General features: G+C 37.8%; 2 protein-coding genes across 8 annotated transcripts in view; one reads left to right on the top strand and one right to left on the bottom strand.

Moving 5' to 3' along the window:
* The window catches only part of Cep85l (centrosomal protein 85 like), a 126,407-nt gene that overhangs the window by 43,082 nt on the left and 58,267 nt on the right, over positions 1-25,058 (top strand). The window lies entirely within an intron of this gene.
* Positions 65-11,344, bottom strand: Pln (phospholamban). Of its 2 annotated transcripts, XM_028894954.2 has the most exons (3): positions 11,235-11,338; positions 1,297-1,407; positions 65-1,149 (listed from the first exon to the last, which is right to left on the bottom strand). In XM_028894954.2, exon 3 carries the CDS (start codon positions 1,041-1,043, stop codon positions 885-887), a length of 159 nt encoding a protein of 52 aa, XP_028750787.1. In that variant the 5' UTR covers positions 1,044-1,149; positions 1,297-1,407; positions 11,235-11,338; the 3' UTR covers positions 65-884. The 2 variants fall into 2 exon arrangements, with proteins under 2 accessions (XP_028750787.1, XP_028750786.1); XM_028894953.2 differs by lacking the exon at positions 1,297-1,407 and having other exon boundaries at positions 11,235-11,344.

Below are 25,058 nucleotides of genomic sequence, written 5' to 3'. Positions count from 1 at the left end.
TTATTGGAAATCTGATTGGAATAGGAGAAACCTCTAAACCAAGAATATCCATGTCAATGTCAAATTCAGGTGAGATTCTGCTTTATTAGTAATTATCACAGCCACACAGTAAGGTATTCTTGCTTGTTGATCACCAAGCCCTGGAGAGAGCAGATATGTGGTTAACTTAAATATACTTGAATTCCATTATCCTTGAGAAAAATTAGTGATAAGGAATTTTATTTATATGATAATATGATATTTTCCCTATTTGATTCTTATAAGCTTAAAATATTAGTGTATAGATAAAAGGCACAATCTTTATTTCAAGGTATTTATTCTGACAGATTAACTACTAAGACTTCTGTATAATAATATAGTAATAATAATGATAGTCTTACATGTGAGGACTCAGTGAGCTATTTTAAATAAGAACACTTCACTTAAATTATTGTTTTTCTACTTTGTGGAGACCTGAAGAATACTTAGTTCCTGTTTTAAAAAAAAGTGCTGGTAATGCAGTATACATTTCATTTATCCCTCAAACTGGAGCTCTAAAGTGAGCGTCTTAGCAGTAAAGCTAGTGTTAGATGTAGAAAGTGAACTTTTTCGCAGTGCTGTTTCAAAATTAAAACTCATACTTCATTGTCAGAAGTAATTAGGAAAGAAATTTATGAGCCATTTTGAGGAAATTGGCAGCTACATTATGCACACTTAGTCATTGTAAAGTTTGTTTACAAGATCCAGTAGATGAATACATTGGCTAACAATTTGTTTCACTCTTAATCTTGACCTTCACAAAGACATTCTGGGCAGGGAGTAGGCTGTATTGTTTCTCTTCTTGATGGAGCGAGGGGTTTGAAGCTGAGCTGGCATGTTACAGATGTGGAGGTGGCAGCAGCACTTCACAGAAGCATCACAATGATGCAGATCAGCAGGAGACAGATCAAGATGAGACAGAAGTTGATAAATAGATTCTGGAGATTTTGCCGTGCTTGCTGAGGCATTTCAATAGTGGAGGCTCTCCTGATAGCAGAGCGGGTGAGGTACTGGACTTTTTCCATGGTGTCAGGAAGGCACTAGCAGGAAGACTCACGTTTTGAGTGGTCAAGAGGGAGATAAGAAGATGGTAGCAGGCAGGCAAGTGTGAGCTGACTTCCTTTAAGAGGCCTGCAATGTAAACACAGTAAATGGATTAGGCTCATACCCAAACACATTCTCTGGATAGGTGTGCACAAGTTTGCCTTAATTCCTCTTCCTTCTCTGTGCGTTATACCACCAACTGTCTCCTGTCTCCATGGTCTTCTGCTTCTGTACCTCATATGTCACTGCACAGTCTCATTTGTCTTGTGTGAGCTGTAGGAACTGGAGTTTTTGGCAGGTATTACTTGGTTTAGGGAATGTTGTAGTTTCTTTAAATCTGTTTCTCTGTAAACACAATTGATGTGAACATTTATTATTATAAGTGTTTCAGGACTAATATACAACAGAGATGCATATAGTATATTATATCTTGGATCTTAATTTTAGTCCAAAGTAAAACAGTTCACTGAGAAGCTGAATATGAAATAAACAGATTCCAGCTGTTTTCCATTCTCCTTTATGATTTTCACCTTTGTAGAATCATAGTGTATTTTGATCATACTCACATCCTCTTCCTGTCTCTACCCAGATCTAGCCCCCTGTCAAATGTTACTTTAAACACTTTAACACGGTGTTATTGAGTACTGAAGACTGCCAAGCTTGAAAGACACAGTAATGATTATTGTACAAACTACCATGGACAGTTCCAGTTTCAGCTACTCTTTGAGCTTACCAGGAGTGGGTTTGTGTCTGGCCTCCTTTCAATGTTTCTAAACCATTGCTGAATATGTATGGTCTAAAACTTGGGTAATTAATAAACACAACAAATCTTACTAATAGGAAATTAGATACAGGTTTAAAATAAAGTGACTGTCTGAAGGCAGGGGCTACTTAAACTTTGACATTATTATTGTTCTATCACTAACATTTTATATATTGTTTGGAGACAAGGTGTTGCTATGCAGTCCTGATCGGCCCAGAATTGACTACATAACCAGGCTGGCCTCAAACTGGAGGCTCCCTTTCTGCCTTCGCATACTGATATTTTGTTTTTTATCAGAACACTTTTGTGTCAGTTTTAAAACAAGAACAGAAAGAAATAAAATGTGATCATTTACTGTCTAGGGACAACTGTGTCTAATCTGTGGATGCATCCTTCTCAGCAGAATGTTACTCTAGACTCTAGCTGCTAGCTTGGATTTCCTTACTAGGCGCTCTACATTCCTTGTGAGTCACCCCAGCCTGTTGGCCCTATACGAGAGACAAGTGCTGAGGAGAGGAGTGAGAAGATTGGGAAAGGGGAGCATCTGCATCAGGTAGACCCAGTTAGAACTTGGTGTTTATTTTATAGAGAAGCTGTGTGCTATAAGCCAGTCAGATGCTGTGGTCTGAGTTCTTCAACTTGGCTCTGTTAGGATTTGAATTGTGTAATAGACTGGATTTTCATTTAGTGAAATTCTCTGTCCATCGTGTGTGTGCCTGTGATGAGGAGCCACACCGAGTCAATTTACGTCTAAATCTGTTCTCAGGAGTTAGTAGCAGCTCATATTTGTCTAGCATGTGATCTCTATTGTCTAGCACAGGTGGATGAATTTATAGAATTTCACATTTAAAAGGTGGGAACTCAAACTTGGTGTATTTAATTACTTTATCTCCAGATTAAAATGCTACAGGAATAAAGTAATTTTTTAAGAAAATGCATCCTTGCGGCGTGTGCGCACGCCTTTAATCCAGCACTCGGGAGAGGAGGTGGATCTCTTTGAGTTCGAGGCAGCCTGGTACAAGTGAGTTCAGGAAAGCGCAAAGTACACAGAGAAACCTGTCTCAAAAAAAAAAAAAAAAAAAGAAAATGCATCCTTTAAGTAGTATGTGCTTCTCTTAGTTTATTATTGGTCAAGGGAATTTATAGTGTTGGAGAATTTATATATTTGACAAGTCCTTTTTTTTTTTTTTTTTTTTTTTTTTTTTTTCGAGACAGGTTTCTCTGTTAGCTTTGCGCATTCTGACTCATTGGTAGCCAGGTGCTCGAACTCACAGAGATCCACTGCTCTGCTCGATGCTGGATTAAGCGTGCGCCACCACACCGGCTATTGACAAGTCCTTTATAGGAAGATATATAATGAAGTATAGTTTTGAGAGAAATAAGAATTAGTATTGATAATTCCTATTTGAGCCTATTTTTTTTGTAATATTTCAGTGGTTATTAAAAGATGTGGTTCATACCTGTAATTCCAGCATGTGTGAGCCATGACAGGATTGTAAATTTGAGGCTGTAGATGTAAAATCGTCTTTTAAATAAAAACACAGAGCAATGTAAAAGAAAGCGAGAGTCAGAGCTCAGAGATAAAATCTTACCTCCTGCAGTGCTCCTAACTTCCCCGAGAGAGAGCTACTTCCTGTTTGTCTGTGTTTAAATAGTCTTTCTGTTCTGCCTTCTCATTGTTGTAAACCAACCACATGACTGCCTCATCACTGCTGTAAGTACGCTCCAGTCTTAAAGCATATGTCTCAATACTGCTGTATCCTGAACACACAGAAATCTACATAGTTTTCTAACCACCACGCTCTTGCTATGCTCTAATAGCTCTGACCCCAGGCAACTTTATTTATAACATAAAATTAAAATCACATTTCAGTACAAATAAAATATCACCATAGAGGGCAGCTTAGGTACAAAGTGAAACTGTCACAGCACACACATGCACACACGTGCATGTATATATACACACACAGGTACAGCATACACACACACACACACACACACACACACACACACACACACACAGGAAAAAGGAATGAACTTTCCAGAAGTTCATCATAAAGCATGTACAGGGGCTGTTCTCTGCCTGCCTGACACTTGGTAATTGAGGCCCAAGAAATGTCCCATTTCTGTAAACACTATGTTTTCTCTTAGGATTGTGCCTTTTGACGTGCTGTTCTTCCTCTACCTGGAATGCCACATCTACCCCTTTACCTTTTGATTCTCAGCTGGAGGATATGAATCCTGAAAGCCCAGTTTAAACACTTCTAATTAGACATTCTCAGCCTGTCAGTAAAACTGTCACCTTTGCTGAGTTTTAACAATATGTGGTATCGCTCAGTCAGGATGTCTGGCTGTGCTGTCATTTTAGTCTATGCGTCAGTGTCCTCAACATGAGCTCCAGTATATGAGTGAAGGAAGCATATGCTCATTCTGTGTCTCTGTGCATAAAATTAGCATAGTTTAATTCAATCCATAAAGTTGAATGAGACTTTTGTGACTAAAATTTTTAGAAAATAGTTAAAAAAAATGCAGCACTGTAATTACCATATTAACCACTTTGATTCATAGGATTTGATACTAAACTCATCAGCACTAATATTTTTCTTAAGTCTCTTCTATTCATAGATGAAGAAAATATGGCTTAGAGGAGGAGTTTCCAAAATTGATGGTCTCCTGTTTAACTCATCATCATTAAACTGAATTAGGCTTTGTACAAGTAGGAATTTGGTGTTTGTGAGATACAGAGAGATGTGCTATTAACTCTGAAAAATGTACTTTCAGGGGCTGGAGAGATGGGTCAGTGGTTAAGAGCACTAGCTGCTCTTCCACAGGATGTGGGTTTGCTCCCCAGCCCTCAGGCTAGGGTACTCTCAACCACCTGCAGTTCCAAGCCAGGGACTAAAGCATCCTCTTTGGCTTCCTCGGGTACCTTCACACATGTGGCAGACTTTCACATAGACACACATGTACACACAAATAAAAAATAAATCTATAATAAAATAAAACATGATTGACACACTTAGAGTATCATCTCACAACACTTTTTATTGAAAGTTTTGTTCAATAAATGAGAGAATTGGATATAAAGGACACATAGTGATCAGACCAAAAACTAACATGCTTCTTGGAAAGCTTAGAAACTTGTTGTAATTATAAAGTGATTTGTAGCAAATGTATAATCTTGACTAAAACTGAAAGCATATCTTCCTTATATGAGGAAATGTCCATGGTATACATGTAAGTTTTTTTCTTAGTTTATTTTATAGTGCTATAATTGGTATTTTTCTGGATTTCTAAAATCTGTAGGGTAATGATTAAGCTATATTCCTCATAATGGGGCTTCTTCTTATATGTTGAGAATTGGAAAGCTGAAAGTTAAGAACAGTACAGACCTAACTTTGGAGCTATGTGTACCTCACTACAGACGTTACAGTTTGTTTTTTTTTAATGAAGAAATTTTTTTTTAATTCATTTTACGTACCAAAGATCTCCTTCTTCCCTCCTCCTGCCTCCAGGCTCCCCCTCCCAACCCACTCCCCCATTCCCTCCTACAAGAAAGAAGTCAAGGCCTCCCAGGGCGAGGTACATTTATTTAGTAGAGGCAGGTCCAAGCCCCTCCCCCTGCCTCAAGGTGTCCCATCAGAGAAGTGGGTTCCAAAAGACCTGCTCATGCACCAGGGATGGATTCTGATCCTACCACCAGGGAGCCGCTTAAGCAGATCAAGCTACACAACTGTCTCACTCTGCAGAGGGCCTGATGGAGTCTCATGCAGGCTCCACAGCTGTGGGTCTAAAGTTCATGAGTGCCCACTAGTTTGGGTTGGTTGTCTCTGTAGTTTTCCCCATCATGATCCTGATGCACTTCCTCATAGAATCCCTCTTCTCTCTCTTCGACTGGACAACTGGAGCTCGGCCTGGTGTTTGTAACAAGGGGGTCAGGTGGTCTTTTCTGTTCTGCACTGATGACTGCTTTGTAAGTGGAAATGCCACAGTCTCTTTCTTTCTTATAGTAACACTTTAATACACTACATTTGATGGACAGTTAGAAAAATAGTTTGTTAGCTGATCTTTTTGGAGCATCTTTTAGGATACTCAGAAATAGATTGTGTTAGGATGTCAAGTTAGCCTCTCACACCCTTTTTTAAAAGGAAGGCCATATATGTTTGTTGGGTGTCTACTAGGAACAAGGAGCCTATTCACTTCCACACTAATTTAAAATTTAATCTAGAACTAGAGTACTGGAAATAGGAAAGATGTGTGTTTGGTTGTGGGAAATACCAGGTCATGTCTTTAAGCTGTATGGAAGGAGCAGAAAAGTACCCAGTGTTGTGTTGTGTATATGTGGGGTCTGCTCTCATTTTTGGAAGGACTGAATGCTATCATCAATTCTTTTCTTTTCTTAGCTGGAGCTGTATGACCTCTCTCTCTCTCTTTAAAGAAGTTAAAATTGGAACCTAAGAAATTAAGTTCCAAAGAGTGTCTTACCATTATTTTTTAATAGAAGGGGAAAAGAGGAAAACTGGAGGCGTCCATAACCCTTCAAGTGTCATAGTGCCAGGTGTGGTCGTGCATGCTCCAATCCTAGCACTCCAGAGGCAGAGGCAGGTGGGAGCTCTGTGAGTTTGAGGCCAGCCTGGTCTACATAGCAAGTTCCAGGCCAACCAGAGCTACACAGTGAGATCCTATCTCAAAAAAACAAAAACAAACAAATAAACAAAAAGGTGTCTTATACTTTGTTAGGAACCTATTGGGTAGAAGTCATACATATCAACTCCTACAGGAATCCTTAACTTTGCATGAATTCTACTTCAACAATGTGTTAGATGTATTCTTGTGAAAAAGAAACCTCAGTAGACTTGGAAAACTTTTGGTGACCTGTCTTCTGATGTACAGGTAACTGACACATTAACATCTTTGTATACGATGAGTAGGAATCCCACTGTAAACGCTTTCATTGCCTTGTAGAACTTTCTGAACTTTAGGGTTTGGGGGCTTGCTTCTGCCAAACTCACATTCTTGAGCTTGCTCACGTTAGTTTTGAATTGGAGGCTTTGGCTGCTCTCTTGTTTTTGTCTACTTGTTTATTATGCCTTTAAGAAAACTGGCTACATTATGCTTGAAAATTCAAATACTAAATACCTAGGGCCACCGTCTAGCAGACACATTTAGTATTTTTCCCATATGATTAACTTAGACGATTAGAATTCTGTATGAGTTGTCTTTATAATTTATTAAGATTTGGAGGTTTTTGTTTTCTGTGTTTTTCTTCCAGGTACTCATCACCATTTTTACCAAGAAGCTAGAAGTTGCTTTCTTCCCTGTTTGTTTTTTCTGACTTGTTAAACTAAATTAGGACAGTTGATTTATAAAATCAACTTGTTAGTTTATGAAAGTTCACTGAGATAAAAGTTTAAGCTTACCAAATTGTAAACTGGTAAGTTCTATTCCCAGTTCCTTTGTGGCAGCAGCACCCCAGCTTTGCTGTGCAGACTGAAGCTTCAAAGAGTCCTTCAGCTGCTTCTACCTGATTATGATAAAAATTGGTCATAATAATATGGTCTTTGATTACCAAATTAGCCCAATAAAGAAATACCCTGTTTACATTTCTGTCTTGAAGAGGAGTCATTTAACAACTGGATGGAGATCTTCCCCCTGAAATTGGCTCATGGCTATGGCTGTTTTGTCTGTAGGTTTATTTTTGTTGATGTTGAAAACTACATGCATTTGTTTGTATTAACACAGTCCTGTTTTTGGACTGTATAGTCCACGCTCGTCTTAAACTTACTGTGTCGCACTGGTTAGTCTTGAATTCTACGGTCCTGCTTCATTCAACCTGGGATTTACCAGTGTGTGCCACCATGAACATGTTTTTAAGATTATAGTAAGGTTTCAGATTCTGTATTTTTCAAAAAGAGAATGTAGGGAGAGAGTATTATGGGTGTACTAAGGAAAATGGAATAGCACTTAGCAAATGTACCCCTGCTCTTTTGAAAGCCCAGGAGAAGTACACGCTCTAAAGCACTAGAGGTCCTCAGTTGACCGTGACTCTGTTGAGGGGAGGGAGGGGCATACACACTCAGGCTTTGTTTCCATGTGTTTATTTGGTCATGCTTGCTTCAGAATTGTGTCAGGTGAGGATACTGATGCACCCTTTTGGAAATGTCTGAAGAGACTGAGTCTTACCACTTCATGCTGCTGGAACTTAGAAGGATTATGTTCTTGATTCCCAATTCTAAATTTTTGCTTTTCTTGATATGATCAATGTGTGAATTCACATATTAGATGAAAATTATTTTCTTAATATAAATAACAGAGCAAGATTCTTTTGTTCAGGAACCTTGAAAACAATGACCTTGAGTAGTTTTTAAATGGGAGAGTGAGTAAGTAAGAAATGAAATTGATGAAATGTAGGGATTGACTATAGGAGTGGAATAAAGTACTGAAGTTTTTGTGAAAAGTTAAAGGGAAAAATTACTGATTTTTTAGGTAACAAGCCTAAATGGATTGGAGGCATATTTTTTTTTATCATTGAAGCAAGCTAAATAATTGAAGATTTTAATTTGATTGATTGTGGCATGTTAAGGTCTGTGTGATTATTGTGAACTTTTTTGACTAGAACTTATTGCTTGATAACTAAAGAAATCTGTAATTTTTTATGCCTGGCTTTGAAAATGATAGCTAGGATAATAAACAGAGTAGTAGAGACACAACACTTGATGGACCTTAAATGGAGTGCTTTTTTGAAGTTAACAGAAGTTTGCATCCTTTACATTTGTCTTTAGAAAGTACTGTTTACAACATTTAGCACTTTCTTTACTGAACTTGGTCAGTACACTGATTTATCTTAACCATGGTAACAGTGAATAGGATGCGATGTGCACATGGCCTCCCCTGCTGAAGTTTGCCTATTTGCATGTAGCTCTGTGAACCTGACCAGCTCACCTTTTTGAGTCTGTTTTCTAAATTGTGATGTAGAGATGCAGAGCCAAACACACCAAGAATTAAGATGAGAGAAAGTATTTGTGTGTAAGTGCACTTAGGAAATTGTTGATCAGAGTAAGGAAGTTTATTTATACTGTCTAGTCTGTAGAGGTGTGATTAAGATTTTAATCGCTTGAACTTTTAAATGCAAATAATATGTCTTAATAAATTGGTGAGATTAAGAAACAGCATTTTGTTAATATATGACCCAAATGCAATGATTTTCCTTTATGTCCACCAAAATACTGTTAAAATAGTTTTGATTTGGTTTAGGAAATGACATTGACGCAATTCCTCTTAGAAAAGCAAATGATCTCATTCTTTCCCCATGTTAAAAAGTTTATATTTCATACTTTGTATATCTTTTATATTTCTTCCATTTGATTTTATCTGACTTTTTTAGTGCTTGATTTTAAAGAATATACCTTTATAAACAAAATACTTCAATGTCACCGTAAAGCTATGTAGAAATACATAGTTCAAACGTATTGGGTATTATGGCTTTTTATTGAAAATTTTAATCACAGTCACTAATTATGCTATCCTCTTATGTTGCTAAAGCTACTTTAATAACAGAAATTGTATTTTTTTCTAGAAGTTGTCTACTTTTTGGAACAAAGTGATGTATGGAAATTCTGGTGGAAAAAAAACTCATTACCTACCCTCTCTCACCATTGAAAAAACCTTTTGCACACACCATTGAAGTTTGAGAATGTTGTTGATATTCTTTAAAGTAAAAGTGCAGGGGGCAGGGAGATGGCTCGGTGAGTAAAGCCAAGGAAGGCATTTGCTGCCAAGCCTCCTGATGCAAGTTCGATTCCTGGAACCTATGTGCTGGAAGGGGAGAACTGACTATACCAGCTATCCTGTGACCTTCACACACACATGCCATGGCTGCTCTTCCCCATCTATCTCTTCCATACACACACACACACACACACACACACACACACACACACACACGCCATGGTTGCTCTCCCCCATCTATCTCTTCCATACACACCACACCACACACCACACACCACACACACACACACACGCCATGCTGCTCTTCCCCATCTATCTCTTCCATACACACACACACACACACACACACACGCACGCGCGCGCACACACACACACACACCCCAAAAATGTAAAAACACGCAGAAATGCTTATCAAAACTTGGCACCAAGTGTCATTTGTATACTCTCAAAGGAACAGTAATTTTAAGAATACTAAAGGAGTAAGAGGCAGTTTATTGCTCCTCAGCATTAGAGATACATGCTGGAAAAGTTTCTACATGTTAAGAATGCTGCCTAGGATATTCCAAAATTGTTTTTGTCAGAAGCAACAGTTGAGAAATTGAGAAAGTTTTATTTTAGCATATAAGTATGTTATGAATATAAATAGTGAAATAAAGATTGATAGAATTTTCTATGTGGTCTAATAGATTTAAGGTTGAGAAAACATTTTATTTAGTAAGTTGAGATTTATAACAAATGGCAATAATAAATTTTTTTGTGGCATATCCATTCCTGGACATTTTTTTTTTTTGTTTGTGTGTGTGTGTGTGTGTGTGTGTGTGTGTGTGTGTGTGTTACTTAGAAATTTATAACAGGAAATTTAGGAACACTGGAGAATAAAAACTTGACAAAAGCATATTCTGTTGTTAGATGACTATACATTTATCGAATTTTCTCCTATTTAGAAATGCTTGGATACCAAAAGGCTTCCTTTTTTTAAAGTGTTAAATTAGTTTTCTGTTGCTTTAAACAATCTTGTTTGTGATAAGTTTTTTTAAAAATCTCAAGCTTTTTTTTTTTAGTATGAAACTTAAAACAAGCCATTCTGTTTATGAAAATGGAAGTTCTAGAAGTGTTTAGAAGTTGACTGGACTCTTTAGAGAGTAAAATCTCCAAGCATTTGAAAAGGAGCTCTGTTATCTATTCTCAAAACTCTTTTACTGTGTCACCTTAAGATCCATAATGATAACATCAGAGTAAGTATGCTAGCAGTGTGCGTGTCCCACAGCTAGGGATGAGTTATAAATAAACTGTCCCACAGCTGTCAGTGGCCCTGTCCTGCACTGCCCCAGCAGAACAATACACAACAAATGAAACCATTTCTTTTGCATGAAAATTAACTTATTTCTACCACCATATATACTATTATAATTGAGAGGTTTTAAATTGGAAGAAGTTCATATTTGAAAAACCAAAATAACTAGGAACCAAAATTTGAAGATGAATAGAACCTCTTTTAAAGTTGCCTAATTTTTACTGTCAGTAAATAGGTAAGCATGTATTTAGAAATTAAGCATTTTGTTATTCATAACAGGTTCTTTTATTATCTAACTTTGAATTGGAATTGGGAAGATAGTATTCTTTTAAAAGTTTTGAATTACAGAAAGTAAGAGTTTCGCAAATCAGTGATATCATGTCTTACCTTGGCTTCTGTGATCATCCCAATGCAGAGTATTAAGTTGTGTGAAGTCTTATGTGGTCTTAGCTGGGAAGTTTTCTGTTCCCAGGTTTATGGGAACAGTTGAAGTAGGTGGAGGAGAAAAAGTGTTCTAGGGAGGTCTTATGATGTCACACAGGAATTCTAATGTTACGATTGGTTAGCCATGTTCTTATCACAACCTAACCTTAGAACTTATCTTACTTTAGCTGTGGAAAGGTCATTAACACTTTATGCTCCACTTTTAGGTTTTAAAATGTGTGTAGCAGATAACTGAGAATAAAATAAGTGAGCTTTGTTATAGTAGACTGCACATTTTATAGTAGGTAGCTATCCTTAAAGAGCCATACATCTTCGGACGAGGAGATAAGTATATACGTGGTCTAGGAGACTGAAATACTTGTTATGTAATGGAATGCAGGCAGCACGGGGAGAGGAATAGTGTGGGCTTGGCAGGGCAGTGTTGATGAAGCTGCCGGGGCGTTAGGGCTGCAGCTTCTCCAGTGAACATCCTTAGGCGACATCTGATGCCTTTTCCTGTCCTCTTTTGTATTTGTGCCTCATCTGCCTAGGTATAGGGGAGAGAATGTGGGTGAGGAAACTAGGTTAACAATTTCTTTGGATTTTGAAAAAGAAAAGATTTTTCTTATAGTTGAGGAGGGGCACATGTATTTAATTTATTATATTTTTCTTCAGTTAGGAGTTTAACAATGTTTTAAATAAATGATTCCATATTTCCATAGGTATATATTGTCCCCAGAAAGATAGTAAAATATAAATTTAAGTACTTAAGATTTTTTTATATAGCTACATTATATTACCACAAAAACCTAATCGATTTTGAATAAGCTGGTATAGTACCAAAGGTAGCTTTTTAGAAAGAAATGACTGTAGGTTCTTGTCAGTTGTATGGCAATGAGGCATTGTTGACCAGATTTTCAAGTGCTGAAATTTAAGTGTTGGAGCAATTTTAAAAACAAATCTAGCATTTTCTTGTCTGAAGTGTAAGTCGAATTTTAGAAAGTAGAATCACACTTGTAATTTGATTGTCTTTGGATAGAACTGAGTCCTTTTGCAGAGCCGAGCATGGTTGTCTTGCTTTCTCTTCATATACTTTATTGCTTTTACATTACATGTACGTAAATCAGCACACTCGCATATCCTGATTTTTAGATTTGACTGTTTAGTTTTGGAGAACCTATTTGTAATTTTTAAAGTTCTTATAGCAGAATATACTCAGCCTCCTCTTTCCTGTGGGTAACAAAAATGTATGACTGCAGCCTCTCATGTGTCCTTAAATGGATATGATCTTGGCTTCTTGCAAAGCAAGATGAAATCCTTCTCTTGAACAAATCTCTTGTTACTTAAAAGGTTAGCTAAAACCAACTGGAAAATATTTTATCAAAGATCTTCTATAAATATTATTTAGAAAGTATTTACCACTTAAGAGTAAAGTGCAGACTGTTATTGCAAGCATTCCCTATCCGTGTATGTAGTGCCCAAAGTGTCAGTGTTTGACACTTTCCTCGATGCTTTAGAACTGTTTTCTTTCTGTCTTTACATGATAAAATACTGTGTTATCAGTTGTAGATACTGCTAGTAATGGGAAACCTTAGCCGCCTCAGTGGCTTATAGTAACTTATCCAAGATACCCAGCTGGTAAAGAGCAGATGCGACCTGAGATGAAAAATTATAGTTCCTGATGAAACTGGCATATTCTCAGGCAAAGCCATAATTTGGACTTAGCTTTCATACAATAGCATTTATCAACAAATTAGTTCTTAAGATAGTTATAAATGAATTATTCAAGACCGTAACTATTTTTGCAAAGTCTGCTTTGTCTGTCAGATACACACATTTATTTGAGAACGAAGCTTAGAGAAAATAGAACAGCTAATACTTGGTTGGAGAAAGTAAGGAATTGCCACAGACCAAATATGCCCTAGATTTTTTCCATGTTTGCAAGTTTAGGTAAACACACACGTGGCCCACGCACAAACCTTAGGGAAGGTGTTAAGGGGTTCTGACAATTGAAAACTGGAATCCGAGTTCTACTCTGTAGATGTGTATGAGGGTGAGGACCTTTCAGGTTTGCCCTTTTGGGGAGTTGGCTGTGCCTCTCGTGATAATTCCTATGGAACTTTAGGAATTGTTTAAGTTTTAACAAGATTCAGTAAACAGACTGTTTGGTAGAAACATTGGTCAGTTCTTGAGTGTTGCTCAAAAATTGCTGCATTTGAGTCCGGAAAAACTTGAGAGGTATTTGTCAGTCTTCTTTTGGAATCACATTATCGTTGGAATTCACTTTTGGACACATTGCTTTAAGAAATGTGTGGAATGGTATTGTGGCTGAGGGTTCAGCAACAAGTGTAAACAGTGACTATCAGAGATTCTGTGACAAGGTATCCATTTCGTGTTAGTACTCAAGTTCTTTTTGCCTTGAGAGAATGGAGTGGTAACATTTATGGCCATGAATAGATAGATGTAGCTCAAGGTCCTTGAACATGTTACAGAAAACAGTTACTTGTTATCTTTACTAAGCTCTAAGTGAAAATTTTTGTTTATTCATTTTTTTGTGTGTGTGTACAGAGCAGACAGATGTGTGAAGAACAAAAACTCTTGATAGTGGGAGGAGCCAAGGGAGGAAAGCCCTGTTTTTTCATTTTGGACTGTAGACCACAAGCTACTGAAATACTAGTAATGCATTTGGCTCTTGCTGTGGAAATTTCAGATGATTTCATAAGGTTGAGTTTCCTAGTCTGTGGATTCTATATCCTTGGATCCAGACAACAACACATAGAAAGTAATTCGAACAACTTGCTTTCTGAATGTGCACAGACTCACTCTTTTATTATTCCATAAATAATAGTTTGGTAACTACTTAGATACAATTTCTATTACATTTAGAGATGATTTACAGTATACAAGAGAATGTATATGTCGTATGCAAATAGTGTGCCATTTCTATAAGGGGCTTGAGCATTTGCAGATTTTGGTATTCAAATTAGGATCTGGAAGTAACACCCTAAAGATATGAAGAGAAACCTATTATGGCAATTTGAGACTTTGAAATACTGTATTTAGCACTGTTTTGAAATTGCCATAGTTAGACCTGCCTATAGATGTTACTTAATGTATCCGGTATATACATACCTGCATCCTAGCAACTGGAAGGTAGAAGCAGGAGGGGGAGGAGTTTCAAGGTCACCATCAGCTACATAGTAAGCTCCAGGCCAGCCTGGGCTACGTGAAACCCTGTCATAAAAATCCAAAAAATAATTTACAAAATGTAATGAACTGACAAAGAACCTATATTACTGTGTCACAGAATTGTTTTTAAGGAGCAATGATGTGACTGTAACTTGTTAGGACCTGTCAGGGATTAAGGTCAAAGGGTAAGCTGCCGTTTCATGGTTGTCTTTATCCAGGTTCTCTAAGCTGTCATAGTGATCACGGTTGTTAACCTTGGTCACCTAGCCGAAGTGTAGTGCTTTTCAGGTATTTCCCCCGTAGAGTGACTCCCTTTCCTCTTTCTGAACTGTCCTTTGGAAGTGTAAGAGAAGAGGCTGCTTTTCTTCCCTCATCGCTAGGTTCATGATTGAGGCTGTTAGGACAAAAGGAAAGTTGACAAGAGAAAAGCACGCAAATATTTAAGTATTGCGTATCATGGAGTCTTTATAAGAAAACAGCCCAAAGACACAGATAAGCTTGCACTTTTGATGTTAGGTTCAATAGAAACGTAGGCAGTGATGGAGAAGTACGATTAGATAACAGGGGTGTGATAGTCATAAAATAAGGGGCATTTAGCAAGGCACGACTGTTTAGATTCTTCTCTGGTCTCTTGATCCTGCAGGTATGTACTGCCATGCCAGGCATGCTAGGTCACTTCCCTAGGCAGATCTATTTATGGTAATATTAAAGTAGTAATAAATACAGTATTTCATGGCATCTGAGAGCATGTGACAGTGTTCCCTTTCCTTTGGGCTGGGGGACCACCTCTCCAGTGAGGATCATATGATCTATTTTAGTGGGGTAAGGGGGGAAAATCAGGGGGACTTCCCTAGGTTGCGTGACTTACTCAGGGTTGAGGCAAGAGGAAGGTGAACATGGCTTTCCTGCTGGTGCTTTTTCTCTGGTGCCAAGGTGCTATATTATGTTGTACTACTGAAGTGTGGGACTCTCTATGGAAATTAGTTAGAAGTCTACATATTTTATTTTATGCATATAAAAAATTCTGAGAACAGAGCATTAGGATTCATCACTTTTCTAAAAGGGTCTGTGGGACCCAAACTAGAATTCCTGTGATGGGAAGTTTCCGTGGTTGGGACAGCCCTTGTAAGATTTTCAGCAGGCTGAAATCAGACATTTTAGCTCTGCCTTTCAGGCCGTATCTGTTTTGTCTTGTCTGTTATCACATTCCTCTGTGTCTTGTGCTCTGACTCTGTGCAGCTTCCTGTGACCCTGTGGACAGGTTACGTTCTATTTTAAGCCAGGGTACTTTTCACAGGAATGTCCCATGGAGTGCTTCCTCAATATTTATCTCTCTGTGAACCATTCCCTGACCTTTACTAAACCATTTTACATTCCTCTCTTCAGTTCTGTCTGCTCTTTGAGAGCCAGGTCAGCAACTCATTTTATTTGCTTTGTTTTAGAGATAAGGTCTTTTTATGTATCCCAGGCTAGCCTCAAACTCACAATTCTCTTCCCTCAGCCTCCCAAGCCCTGGGATTGCAGGTGTGTGCAGCTGTGCCCCGCTGCCACTTATTCTTTGTAGTGCACTTATCTGGTGGAGAACTGGCCTGTGGTGATTCTTACATAGTTACTGAAGGAAGAGTGGAACACAAGAATATAATAATATAAGCATTGGGAAAGATTGACAGGTGATTTTGAGTTACCCGGTAGAACTGTTAGGGACAATTCTTAAATCTTCTTTAATGTTCATTTAGGGGAAAGAATATAAAGGATTAAGACACATAGGATGGTAGTGTAATCAAGAAAATATATTTTGTTATTATTTGAAAAGGCAAGTATGCTTGGAGGGTAAGTGTGAAGAAAGACCACACTAAATAAGTCTGATTTGTATTTTATTTTTAAATTAAGATTTTATTTTGTTTCTTCAGTGGATGTGCAATATTTCCTGGTACTTTATAAACTCTTAACATTGGCTTTCCTACACACATTTTATTTATACAGTTTTTAAATTTAGCTTTTACTTGAATGTACATTTTACTTTTGTGAATTTTAGTAAGGCATGTCTGTGAAATACCTACCTAGGACAAAAGCATGGTGTTTGCCTATCTGTAATTCCAGCACTTAGAACTTGGGTTTGAGGAGGATCTTGAGTTTGAGGCCAGCCTAGCCTACAAAAGGAAACTGTCTCAAAAGCTTACAGGTGAACAGATTGGTCCTTTCCCACAAGACCCCAAAGCACTAATGTTAACAGTAACTTATATGTAGCCTTTCCATCTTGCTTTGTTTCCCTAACCTCCTCACTCAGAGAAATGCTTACTTGGAATTGGCTTTATTGGTTTTATTTCTTTGCTTTTGCCCTTATGTATACTTTACAAATATTTATTTATGTATGTGCGTGTGTTGTTGTGTTGTTATTTTTTTTTTTTTGTTTTGTGTGTGTGTGCAGATACCAGAGGACAGCTTTATGGAGTAGGTTCTCCTTCTGCCGTATGGCTTCTGGGATTGGAGTGCAGCTCATCAGGCTTGGTGGCAAGCATATTTCCTCTTTAAATGGTCTTGCTGGCCAGTGTGCATACTTTTGAGACATGTTTGTGTGCTTCTTAAAAGGATTTTTAAACCTATTTTCCTGTAAAGTATGTCATGATTTATTTAGTCTTTAACATCAAGTATGTTGTGTGTGTGTTTGTGTGTGAGAGACATTGAGTGTTTATAGTAGAGGCAAAGGAATATCAGTTTTTTGGAAACGTTTGGACAAGAAGTTAGTATAACAAGTGGTGATTTAGTTAAAGTAATTTAAATATTTACTCTCAAAGTTGTGGGACTTTTTTTTTTTTAGGTTAGATACCCTAGGGGGGAAATGATTTTACCTAACTCCTGAGGATTCTTTTCTATTAAAAGTTGGAAAATTACTGCCTCAATATTGAAGTTGGCCGAGAAAAAAAAAAATTGAGAAAACATGTAAGCAATCTTTTAAGTATGATCTGAGCCTGGGGGGACAGGACGTCCTCTCTGATAATAGGGAAGACAGGTAGGAGTCCTCCATTGCAAACACTACATAAAGCAGGCTGTACCCTTAAGACTTGTTGAGAGAGAGCTTTTACCTTTAGAGTAGTTCTCTAGAAGTTCACCTTTAGAGTCAAAGGCCCGGATATTTTATTTTTTTCTCAGCTATCAATCAATTGTAGGCAGATTATCTATTTTTTTTATTAAAGAGCATATAAATAAAGAAGTGTATGGCATTAAGACAGGCTAGATGGTTTATGAAGATGGTTTGTATAGTCGTACACCAATTTATACATTTTTTGTTTTATTTTTGAGACTGTAGTTGAATTACAACATTTCTCCCATAAAACCTCTCATTTACCCCTCTGCATTCTCCTTCAAATTTGTGGCCTCCTTTTTCAATTGTTATTGCATGCATATATGTATCTGTACATATATATATTTAGGGATATATATTTATTTATTTAGGGATATATATATATATATCCCTAAATATAATATATATAAATATAAATATATTTATATAACTAATATAAATATATTTAGGGATATATATATATATATATATCCCTAAATATAACATAGTGCATTCATAGAATGTTATTTGTATGTGCTTTCAGGGCCGACAGTCAGGCACTGCTGTGCTCTTTGGTGTGCTCTTTCCTGGGGAGGGCCACTTCTCCCACTCCCAGCTTTCCTCAGTTGCCTGGAGTTCTTTGTGTAGGGTTGAGGCCTTGTGGACTTTTCCCTGCCCAGTTTGGCATGTTTGGTGTCCTCCTTGTTCAGATCATGTTTGAGCAGTCATGTTAGTGAGACTTTATAGCTATAGCTTCTGACATTACAAGGAGACACAAGCACAGCAAACTCCTGAACCTCCAGCTTCACAATATGTCTGCAAATCTGTGTTCACGTGACCTCAGCAGGTTTCTGAGCTTTTTTTTTTTTTTTTTAGTAGAAGTATATGAACTACTAGATTGCCTTTTGCTTTGACTGTTTATCCTTCACTTAGATCATGTCATATCAAAGTTTACTTTCTCAAGTATAACTGTGATCACATTGCACATGCTGAGAAACTCTCATATTCCCTGTCACCTCAGGATTGAAACTACATTTGATGGCATACCCATTTGATGTCTTTCCTGACCTGACCACTGCCATCCATTCACACAGCACAGTTGAACAGTTCTGTCATTGTGTGTTATGTCATCACGACTCTCCTCTGTCATTCTATTGCAGCTCCTACAGGGTAAGGAGGGAGGAGGCCCGCTCAGTTTGTTCAGATCTTTACAGAAATCACAAGCGATTGATTATCTTATGTTTCAGAATAGCCAGAAGTTAGCCAAAACATCATGAACAGAATGTGATTTTTCTAGCCTTTTAATACTCTTAGCCCTTAGAGGTCTCACTATATTTTTGGAGCTAACAGGTGTCTGCAATACTATTTGCCATCTACAAGTGAGCTCTTAAAAGATACGTTGTAGGACAAGAGTGAGAAAGAAGGTTCAGGGATTTTAAACGAACTGCTTCCTTTCTCCTTAGCAGTCCCGAGAACGTGGGATTTTAAATGTATTCCATCTCTAATCTGTTCTCATTTTGACATATATGCAGTACCAAAACAAAGCTGTCAATACATTGAGTTCACTTATCTAATTGGCTTGAACACTGTGAGTGATTCATGAATCAGGCAGCAGTCCATCTACAAAAATAGAAATGTCCCTCATGCTAAATAAAGGTGGGTTTTATAGGCAGAAAAAGGCTGGAAGAAGAGGCAGAGGTTCAGAAAAGCAAACCGATCCTTTTAGTTATTCTCAAAGAACTGATGAAGGCTTCCTTACCTTTGGTTTCAAGTAAACCACACCCTTTCTGATTGAAAGCTGGCAGGGTCCTGGGTTTTCGGCTTTTCAGTTTGCCCATGAGGCTTCTTAGTGGAGTGACTCCATCCCTATTGGTCTGTTCCGTGGGGTCTGGTGTAGGAGTGCAGTCTCAACAGTTGTTCCATGGCCATCATAGTAACATACTGATTGTGGAGTGGGTGGATGTCACTCATGGCTTCTCAATGTTTTCAATTGCCCTTCCTCCTATCCTTCCTTCTTCCTAAACTACTTACACTTAGGGTTTTTGGGGAGTGAATCTTCCTGTACTCTAGTGTTTTCATAAATAATCAAAGGTCCAGTGTTTTGATTATACTATACTAGTGTGAAAATGTAGTTATGTTAATTTTAAAGTGAACATGCAAATTTCACAAAAAGCTGGTTTCCAAATTATTCCTTTTTTTAAGTTTATTTATCTTACATTCCATCTGCAGTTTTTCCTCCCTCTTCTCTTCCCATTCCTTCTGCCCCTCCCCCTCCCATCCACTCATCCTCTTTTTCTGTTCAGAAAGGGGTAAGCCTCCCATGGATATCAACCAAGCATGGCATATCAAGTTGCTGTAAAACTAAGACCTCCCCTTGTATTTAGACTGGGCAAGACAATCCAGTATGAGGAATAGATTCCCAATAGCCAGCCAAAGCATTAAGGACAGCCCTTGCTCCCATTGTTAGGAGTCCTATGACTAGACCAAGCTATACAACTGTCACACATATGTGGAGGGCTTAGGTCAGTCCCTTGCAGGCTCCCCGGTTGTTGGTTCAGACTCTGAGAGTTCCTATGAGCCAGGTTAGTTGTTTCTGGGGGTTTCCTTGTGGTGTCCTTCACCCCTCTGGCTCCTACAATCCTTCCTTCCTCTCATTAGCAGGATTCCCTCAGCTCAGTCTAATGTTTGGCTGTGGGTCTCTGCATCTGCTTCCATCAGTTACTGGATGAAGGCTTTCTGATGACATTTGGGGTAGTCACCAATCTGATCACAGATGGCAGCCAGTTCAGACTACATATCCACTATTGCTAGGAGTCTTAGCTGGGGTCATCTTTGTAGATCTGTGAGAGTTTCTTTTGTACCAGGTTTCTACCTGACCCTGAAATGCGCCCCCATTAAAACATCTCCCTCTCTATCCCACTTTCAATCTGACCTCTCATGTTCCTATTCCCACCCACCCACATTTTACCCAGGAGATCTCGTCTATTTCCTCTTCCCAGGGATATCCTTGCATCTCTCTTTAGAACTTCCTTGTTGCCTAGCCTCTCTAGGTCTGTGGATTGTAGCATGGTTATCCTTTACCTTACAGTTAATATCCACTTATGAGTACATGCTGTGTTTGTCTTTCTGGACCTGGGTGATTTTTTTTTCCTAGTTCCATCCATTTGCCTGCAAATTTCATGATGTCATTGTGTAAATATATCAAATTTTCTTTACCCATTCTTCCAGATTCTGGCTATTACAAATAAAGCTGCCATAAACATAGATGAGCAAGTGTCCTTATGGTATGACTGAGCATCCTTTGGGTATATGCCTAAGAGTGGTATCCCTGGGTTTTGAGGTATATTGATTCTCAATTTTCTGAGAAACCTTCATATTAATTTGCAAAGTGGAGGTGCAAGTTGGCACTCTCGGGTGCAATAGAGGAGTGTTTCCCTTGCTCCACCTCCTCTCCAGCATAAGTTGTTATTAGTGTTTTTGATCTTAGCCATTCTGACAGGTGTAAGATGGCATCTCAAAGTCACTTTGATTTGCATTTCCTGATGGCTAAGGATGTTGAACAATTCCTTAAGTGACTTTCAGCCATTTGAGATTCTTCTATATAAGAATTCTCTGTTTAGATCTGTACCCCATTTTTAATTGGATTATTTGGTATTTTGATGTCTAGTTTCTTGAGTTCTTTATATATTTTAGAGATCTGCAGCCTTCTGTCAGATGTGGGGTTGGTGAAGATCTTTTCCCATTCCCATTCTGTAGGCTGCTGTTTTGTCTTACTGACAGTGTCCTTTGCCTTACAGAAAGAAGCTTTTCAGTTTCAGAAGGTCCCATTTATTGTCGATCTCAGTGTCCATGCTACTGGCGTTCTACTCAGGAAGTAGTCTCCTGTGCCAATGTATTCAGGGTTCAGTATATTTAGGTTTATGTTGAGGTCTTTGATCCACTTGGATTTGAGTTTTGTGCAGGGTGATAGAGAGGGATCTATGTGCATTCTTCTACATGCTGACATCCAGTTATGCCAGCAGCATTTACTGAAGATGCTTTCTTTTCTACATTGTATAATTTTGGCTTCTTTGTCAAAAATCAAGTGTCCATAGGCGTGTGCATTTATATCAGAGTCTTTGATTCAATTCCATTGATCAATGTGTCTGTTTTTATGCCAAAGCCATGCTGTTTTTATTACTATAGCTCTGTAGTAGAACTTGACATCAGGGATGGTTATTCCTCTGGCAATTGGTTTATTGTACAGGATTGTTTTTTAGCTATGCTGGGGTTTTTTTTTCCATATGAAGCTGAATATTGTTCTTTCAAGGTCTGTAAAGAATTATGTGGAAATTTGATAGGGAATGCATTAAATCTGTAGATTGCTTTTGGTAAGGTAGCCATTTTACTATGTTAATCCTACCAATCCATGAGCATGGGAGATTTTTCTATCTTCTGATATCTTTTCTAAATTCTTTCTTTAAAAACTTGAAGTTATTGTCATATAGGTCTTTCACTTGTTTGGTTAGAGTTACTTCGAGGTATTTTATAATGTTAGTGGTTATTGTAAATCATGTTATTTCCCTGATTTTTTTCTCGACCTTTTTATAGTTTGTATATAAAAGGGCTACTGAATTTTTTTGAGTTAATCTTGTATCCAGCCACTTCACTAAAGGTATTTATCAGCTCTAGGAGTTCACTGGTAGAGATTTTGGCTTCACTTATGCATTATTATCAGACCATCTGCAAATAGTGATACTTTGACTTCTTCCTTTCCAATTTGTATCCCCTTGATCTCCTTTAGTTGTCTTATTGCTCTAGCTAGAACTTTGAGTACTATATTGAATAGATATGGAGAAGAGTGTACAGCCTTGCCTTATCCCTGATTTTAGTGGAGTTGCTCTGAGTTTCTCTCCATTTAATTTGATGTTGGTTATTGGTTTGCTGTATATTGCTTTTACTCTGTTTAGGTATGTTCCTTGTATCCCTGATCTTTCCAAGAGTTTTATTTATCATGAAGGAGTGGTGGATTTTGTCAAAGGCCTTTTTTTTTTTTATCATCTAATGAGATGATCATGGTTTCTTTTTTTTTTCTTTCAGTTTGTTTATATGGTGGGTTACATGAGCGATTTTCTTATGTTCAACCATCCATGTGTCTCTGGGATGAAGTTCACTAGATCATGATGGATGATATTTTTGATGTGTTCTTGGATTTTGTTTGCCAGTATTTTATTGAGTATTTTTCATTAATATTCATGAGGGAAATTGGTCTGTAAATCTTTTTCTTTGTTGAGTCTTTGGATTTCAGGGTAACTATTGCCTCATAAAAAGAATTGGGTAATTTCCTTCAGTTTTTATTGTGTGGGACAATTTGAGGAGTATTGGTATTAGCTTTTCTTTGAAAGTCTAGTGGAATTCTGCACTGACACCATCTGGCCCTGGGCTGTTTTTGCTTGGGAGAGTTTAAATGAATGTCCCTATTTCCTTAGGGATTATAGGTCTGTTTAAATTGTTTATCTGATCTCAGTTTAATTATGGTATGTGGCATCAAGAAATTTGTGCATTTCTTTTAGACTTTCTAATTTTCTGGAGTACAGGTTTTTGAAGTATGACCTAATGATTCTCTGGATTTCCTCATTGTCTGTTTTTATGTCCTCTTTTTGTTCCTGATTTTGTTAATTTGGATATTCTCCCTCTGCCTTTTAGTTAGTTTGGGTACGAGTTTGTCTGGTTTGTTGATTTTTCTCAAAGAGCCAACTCTTTGTTTCATTGATTCTTTTATTGTTCTCTTTGTTTCTGTTGTATTGATTTTAGCCCTCAGTTTGATGATTTCCTGCGGTCTACTCCTCTCGTATATTTGCTTCTTTTTGTCTAGAGCCTTCAGGTGTGTTGTTAAGTCGCTAGTATGAGATTTCTCCAAATTCCTCAGGATGGCACTTAGTGCTAGGAACTTTCCTCTTAGCACTGCTTTCTATGTGTCCCATAAGTTTGGGTATGTTGTGCATTCATTTTTATTGAATTCTAGGAAGTCTTTAATTTCTTACTTTATTTCTTCCTTGACCAGTGGTAACTCAGTTGAGAGTTGTTCAGTTGCTATGAGTTTGTGGGCTTTCTGTAGTCTGTGTTGTTAAACTCCAACCTTAATCCATGGTGATCTGATAAGATACAGGGGTTATTATAATTTTTTTGTATCTACTAAGACTTGCTTTGTGACTGAGTATATGGTATATGAGTATATTTTGTATGCTGAGAAGTTTCCATATTTGGTGTTTGGGTAAAGTGTTCTGTAGGTATCTATTAGGTCCGTTTTAGTCATAATATCTGTTAGTTCCATTATTTCTCTGTGTAGTTTCTGTCTAGAGGACCTTTCCATTGGTGAGAGTGGGATGTTGAAGTCTACCACTATTAATGTGTGGGGTTTAATATGCAGGTTAAGCTTCAGTAATGTTTGTTTTACAAATGTGGTGCCCTTGTATTTGGGACATACATGTTTAGAATTGAGACACCATCTTGGTGGATTTGTCCTTTGAATATGAAATGTCCTTCTCCATCATTTTTGATTAATTTTTAGTTTGAAGTCTATTTTGTTAGATATTAGGATAGCTGCACCAGCTTGCTTCTTAGGTCCATTTGATTAGAAAATCTTTTTTTCTTCTTTTTTTTCTTTCTTTTTTTTTTTTTTTTTTACTTTTCTCCCCCCCCCCCCCCAGCCGAGGACCGAACCCAGGGCCTTGCACTTGCTAGGCAAGCGCTCTACCACTGAGCTAAATCCCCAACCCCTAGAAAATCTTTTTCTAACGCTTTACTCTGAGATAATGTCTGTGTTTGATGTTGAGGTGTGTTTCTTGTATGTAGCAGAAGGATGGATCCTGTTTTTGTATCCATTCTGTTAATCTTTGTCTTCTTATCGGTGTGTGTGTGTGTGTGTGTGTGTGTGTGTGTGTGTGTGTGTTTCCCTTCTTTGGATTGGATATTACTGGTGTGGAATTATCTAGTGACTGTGTTTTCATGGGTGTAGCTAAATTCCTTGGGTTGGAATTTTTTTCTAGTACCTTCTCTAGGGCTGAATTTGTGGATGATATCAGTTTAATTTGACTTTGCCATGAAATATCTTGTTTTCCTCCATCTATGATGATTGAAAGTTTTACTAGCTATAGTAGTCTGGGCTGGCATCCATGATTTCTTAGAGTGTGCAATAAGTCTGTCCAGGCCCTTCTGGCTTTTAGAGTCTCCATTGAGAAATCAGGTGTAATTCTGGTACATCTGCCTTTGTATTTTACTTGGCCTTTTTCCTTTGCAACTTTTACTATTCTTTCTGTATGTTTAGTGTGGCACGAAGGGAGGTTTTTTTTTTTCTTTTTCTTTTTTTTCTGGTCCAGTCTACTTGGTGTTCTGTAAGCTTCTTGTAGCTTTATGAGTATATCTTTTTTTTTTTTGGTTTTTCGAGACAGGGTTTCTCTGTGTAGCTTTGCGCCTTTCCTGGAACTCACTTGGTAGCCCAGGCTGGCCTCGAACTCACAGAGATCCGCCTGGCTCTGCCTCCCGAGTGCTGGGATTAA

Source organism: Peromyscus leucopus, chromosome 8a (genome assembly GCF_004664715.2).
Source record: "Peromyscus leucopus breed LL Stock chromosome 8a, UCI_PerLeu_2.1, whole genome shotgun sequence".
NCBI lineage: Eukaryota > Metazoa > Chordata > Mammalia > Rodentia > Cricetidae > Peromyscus > Peromyscus leucopus.
This window is presented reverse-complemented; position numbering and strand designations above follow the sequence as displayed.